Here is a 6,000-nt window from a genome sequence, read left to right on the forward strand (position 1 = left end):
GTAATGGTAAATAAACGGGAATGAAGAAAAGAAAAAATTGTTTGTAAAGAAAAGATGAAAATGAAAATATTTTATTCCCTATCAGTGAGAATTTATAAAAAGCATAGTTTACCATTTCAATTTTTATATAATTTTGCAGCTCTCCAGAACATCAGTAAAATGATAAACTCCTAATTTAGGCAAGATAAGCCTAGATCGATGAAGATTGTGAATACCCAAACAATTCTTGAACCGACACCAAAAGCATTCACAGCCTGCGCATGCGTAATACATAACTCGCACTTAGGGGAAGACAAAATAGCATCACTCACAGTGGACATCGTAACGAAATTGAAATTTCACAGTTTTAGAACATCAATACAAATCAATATTTTAATATAAACTACTTCACAGAAAAAATCAAATATGCACGAGCAAAGCATAAATACTACATCCCGCAACTTAAGATGTAAAGAAACAATTTATTTACACTGACTTGAATTTAAAAATTGAGTGCTATAGGCTTCACACTTGCATCATAATAAAAATGAATGCTATAGCATTAATTTTTGTGAAGTTTTTAAAGGCTACAAGAGTTATAAAAAAATATAGTTCATCATCAAAGAGAAAACAGAATCAATGTAACATAATACGTTAAAATTCTCATAATGTAAATGTCTTTTGATATCATGACATGCATTTATGTTTTCATACCTTTAATGTTTGAAAATTGCTACAAAAATATATTCTTTTAGTCTGTAATGATTAGCATATCAACTAATTCAACCACTTCAACAAGGTCTGTAGTCCCCCCCCCCTTTTTTTAAAAAATATTTGTTGTTCAAATGTTTGTCAGTGCTTTTAAAACTTTTTATAGCTCTTTCAGAAATTCTCTTCCAGTTCATTGCTTAGCTCAATATATTAAGAATCGGGGGAAACCTTTGAAATTACTTGGTATATACTATACTTCTACAAACATACAAAGTGTAAAAATCAGGCCAAATATGGTTAAAAGAAAGAAAAGATAAGAAAATTCATACATTGCTACAATATATACTTAACATAACAGAATTTGATTTAATTTCTTACAGCACAGTTTATAAATTTCTGGAAGCCTAAAAATATTTTTTTTCATGGAAATATTGGGAGTACATAAGACAGCCCTATCATCTCAGACAGACATGCAAACACATATATAAAAAAATCTGTGTAGTGAGCTTATTTTAAGAGAAACCATGCCTGTACATCCTAAATCCTATTCATACATAATACATATTTTTGATGAATTATCAAAGAGTAAGTCAATGATGTATGTGTTTCAAATGAAAATGTTTAAATAAATTAACATTTTTCAATGCAATGAAAAATATTGTTATTAAAATTTTACTTATGATATAATGCAAGAAGAAAAATGAAATAAAATATTATTAGCTTTTTAAAATTGAAATTGGTCTCCTCTAAAATATCCTATCAGAAAATAATGCATAGCTCTATAATTTTAGAACAAAAATATGAAAACCTTTTAGTCTTCAGAAACACATTATTACACACAAAGTATGCAATACACTTTGTACACTGATTTACTTACACTTCAGTTATTCTTATTTAGTCACATTATTTCATGTGATTTTATAATAATAAGATTCAATATTGAAGATTTTGCCCTTTCCAGAAATTTTATCACTAAAATATTCAGCCTTTATGCATCTTAAAAGGATGGCTAGGGATATTTATCATTAAACAACCTACCTAAATAAATTATTTCATTATTTTAATTAAAAATAAAGATTTTTCTTTGCATAAAAATTTCTAGAATACTAAGAAACATTTCTTTCAAAAATATTTAAATATAAATATTTCAAGACTGATAACAAGAACATATTATCAAAATTAGAAATTTTTCAATCTCATAATTTTATTCTAAAGATAGTGAATAATAGAAATCATAACCAAGATATTTTTAAAATTATTTTTTATATATATGCAATGATTATGATATAAGAAACTGCAACATATATGTTCAGCTGTTTTCAAACTGTCACTAATTTAATAGAACTAAAACACAATTTTCATCCATTTGGAATACTTAAATTTTGTATAAATGGGACCATTTGTCATATACACTGAAACTTCAACTACATAAAAAGAACTTCAAACCCACAGCAAGATAAATGATATTTTAAATGTATATTTAAATAATCTTAACCTTAAAAAAACTACTATTCTAAGTTTCTTTCTCAAAATATCAAGTATTATGTTATTATTTTAAAGTAAGTTTCAGGCTTGAGAGAAGATATTAGTGAGTCGTAGATTACCCATTAATGATAAATACAACTGGTATAAAAAGAAAATGTATTTCCTGATACCAATAGTGATTTTTAATTACACATATTTACTTAAATTAAAAATTCTATTATATCATTACCTACATTGAGGAAGAATCTGTCAAAAATCAGTTAACTATTAAATGTTTTATAAATGGGACCATTTGAACTGTTTATTTTGAAAGTGGTGTAAGTCCATTTTTGAAAAAAATGGGGATAATGGTAGTTATTGATAAAACTTGTTATAATCTTTTTATGCACAAACAATTCATAGTAAAAAAAAAAAAAATCATATTCTAGTATTTGGAAGATGGAAGTTTTAGCTCTTAACAGTATTAAAAATATGCTTATTTTGAAACTGGTGCAAGTCCATCTTAGATTGAAATTATTTTTCATCAAATATATTACGGCAAAATTTAGCTACAGTTACTGTATGGTGAAGCAAATGTGGCAGTTTGACTTCATGTCTGAAATCTAGGGTGTTTCTGTCTATCTATCTTTGATATTGAAAATCGGTGGTTGTACAATATTTCATAAATAATAAAAAGTATATCTTAATTTTATGTTTCAATAATAATATGTTTACTATTAACACCAATTGTTCAGTCCAGTGACAATGAAATAAATATAACTGATCTCAAATTTTTATTGTCAGGACATTCATTCAACAATCGTGATTTTGGAGTGGTAGAAATGTCAATCCGGAAAATCAGTTCCTTGTATATTCCCCAGGATTACTATAAAGTAATACAAAATTGTCGAAAACATAATAAATTTTTAATACATGAAATGAAATGAATTTTTTTTTTTTTTTTTTTCCCTACAAAACTACTGGAGAACGCGGTTTTAAAAAGTAAGAAAAATATTGATGGAGAAACCGTGAATTGGTTAAATATATATACACTATTGGATTATAAACTTGCAGTACCTGGAACCACAAAATATATCCATAAATACTTACCAATATTTTTAAATTTATTGAAATGCAAATCTTTCAATATCTAGCAATAACAAAAAATGAACTTGCCCCATTTTCAAAATAAACGGCTAATTTGTCCTAAACACTGAAACTTCTATTGTATAAAAAAAAAAACTTCAAACCCTCAACAAGATAAATGATATTTAAATGCAAATTTAAATAATCTTAACTTTACAAAAACTGCTATTCTAAGTTTCTTCCTTATAATATCAAGTGTATTTTAAAGTAAGCAGAAGGCTTGAGAGGAGCTCTAAGTAGGTCATAGATTGCCCATCAATGATAAATGCAACTGATGTGGAAAAAAAAATGTATTTCCTGATACCAATAGTGAATTTTTAATACACAATTCCTCACACATATTTGCCTAAGTTAAAAATTCCATCATATCATTGCAGACACTAAGGAAGCATCAGCCAGAAATAAGTTAATTATCGTATTTAATATGACTAGTCATGAGAATAACCATCCATTTGCAATAGTTAGAATATAAAACTGAAGCAAAATTGCCCAAAGAAATGTAGATCGGATTTTAAGAGTGAATAATAATAATAATAATAAAACTCAGTTAATCCAAATACTTTCTCGGTCAAGAAAGCAGATATGAGCACTGTAGACCTCGGCCCACATGGGCTGTCGTGCCACTGAGTTTAGTTTAATCCAAACACTTCTCAAAATTAAAATGGATTAATGAGATTATGTGGGTCTTTATCATGTATCTTTATTAAAAAATATAAATAATATTGATAACTCTATTGAAAGATATAGAATTGTTTTTAAATTACAAAACCAGTAATTGTAAAATGCAGGAGTCAGTTAATTAATAAGGCCAAGTGAATTTAAATGGCTTATTTTTCTAATGAGCCCATAATAGAATAACAAAATTTTGTGGTTCAGATACCTTATAAAATTTCTTGCAAAAAGTTCAACATATGTGAATATTTCAGGATTAAAGCAATATTTTTATGTTCTAAAAATTTTAGCTGTTTAATCTTTATTTAACCGAGCTCTAAAAAGCCTTTACTAAACTAAAATTCTATTTAAGGGTTGAAACATTAATGTATTATTATTATTATAAAAATAATAAGACTATACAAGTTTTTTTATATGTATAGAATAGATTTCCTTATTTATTTCTTGAAGAAAATAATCCAACTATTACTTTAAGTAAAAATGCCAGTTTAAATAATTATAGTACAGTGTAAAACTAAATAAAATAATAGGCTGTTAATGTTTATGTTGGGAAGATATTTCATGTAAAAAAATAATTTTTTTTTATAATTCAATTAATGTTTGTTTCAAATGAACTTTACATAAAATTTATGCTAGTAGTTACAATAAGCTAATAGTTTGTAATACATATACAACCTCAAAGTAAAAAATAAAATTCTAAGATCACAAATGTCAAAATTTGCTGTCAGCCACAGTCAAATTAATTAATACAACATTATGTATTAATTATTGTAACAGTATTTATATATGTTAATCAACCTAGTCTATTTTTCTCTCTCTCTTTCACAAATCCTCCCTTCTGAAGTATAGTTTGTAATGCAACATTTTTTCACTCCAATTGAAAGACAATATGCAAAACTAGTGGGTTAAACAAATTTAAAATTCTTGATTTCATCTGCTTGTTTTTATATAATTTATTCAATCAAAATTTTCAATTAAAACTTTTTCCAAACTTATATTTGATCAAAATCATATATTTCACAGTGAAGGCGAGAATTTATAGGAAAAAGCAAATACGTACATTCCACAATAGAGAGAGAAGTTCTTAGAAATGCAATATAAATATGTAAGAGGAAAACAAAAAATACATTTTAAGAAAATATTTTTTTAAACATAAGTTTAATCGATGTATTTGTGATGCACTTTAGTTTCTAGAAAATTTTAGTTAGATGCCTTAATCTCTAGAAAAATTTAATTTAGAAATCATTGCTATCTTAACATCTTTTTCAAATGTTTAAAAACGTACAAAATGAATAAAGAGAAAGTAGTAAAATTTTATTCGTGATATGCATTCAATTCTTTCATTATTATGCGTAAAAAGGTAGTTGTTTCGGGAGGGGGGAGGGGATCAACAATAGAGTATGAAATATCTCTGAATCTCTAAGTGTCTAGAACATTTAAGATATACAATTAATTCTAGAAATCTCAAGAGTGCATAATAATGAAAAATAGATTTTTATGAGTGGCATTCAAAAATGACAGTCAGTTTCTAAAACATAAAAAAAGTACATTTGAAATTATGTAAACAAACATCAGTCAAAGAAACCGGTGTAGAAAAATTTATTACTAAAAATGCGCTTACCATTTTTGAAGTACAACAATTAGATCGCCTTTTGCAGAGAATATGTAACTATTAAAATCTGTACAGCTTCAAGAGTTAATCAGATTAACGCCACATAATAAAATTAATCGAAAAGGTAAATAAAGTGAGCAATCCGAACGTGGCTATGTTGGTGTTAGTATAGGACAACAAAACTCCACCAATCAAAGATCCAGTGTTCACGACACTAGAGACAGACACATCGAAGCGGCACTAATGTTGCCGTTGTAAAGAAATAAATTGATTCAACAAAAATATTTGGAGCAGTTAACTCAAAAGAGAAGCCCATAAATAGTTAAATAAATAGAGAAAGATCACACATATAACTTCCTGTTGAATTTCTTGGATGCTTTTGAAGGGACAAATCGAAATAAGACAGAATAAAGGTA

The 6,000-nt window shown here is 26.7% G+C and overlaps 1 protein-coding gene across 2 annotated transcripts in view; it reads right to left on the reverse strand.

Annotated features, from left to right (window-relative positions):
• Positions 1 to 5,800, reverse strand: part of LOC129960216 (coatomer subunit beta'-like) — a 57,073-nt gene extending 51,273 nt beyond the window's left edge. For both annotated transcript variants that reach the window (XM_056073458.1, XM_056073457.1), the window contains exon 1: positions 5,594 to 5,800. In XM_056073458.1, coding sequence (XP_055929433.1) covers positions 5,594 to 5,596 — 3 coding nt within the window. In that variant the 5' untranslated portion in view covers positions 5,597 to 5,800. The remainder of the gene's footprint in view (positions 1 to 5,593) is intronic.
• Positions 5,801 to 6,000: the final 200 nt, after the last annotated feature.

This window comes from Argiope bruennichi, chromosome X2, assembly GCF_947563725.1.
Source record: "Argiope bruennichi chromosome X2, qqArgBrue1.1, whole genome shotgun sequence".
In the NCBI taxonomy this organism is placed as follows: domain Eukaryota; kingdom Metazoa; phylum Arthropoda; class Arachnida; order Araneae; family Araneidae; genus Argiope; species Argiope bruennichi.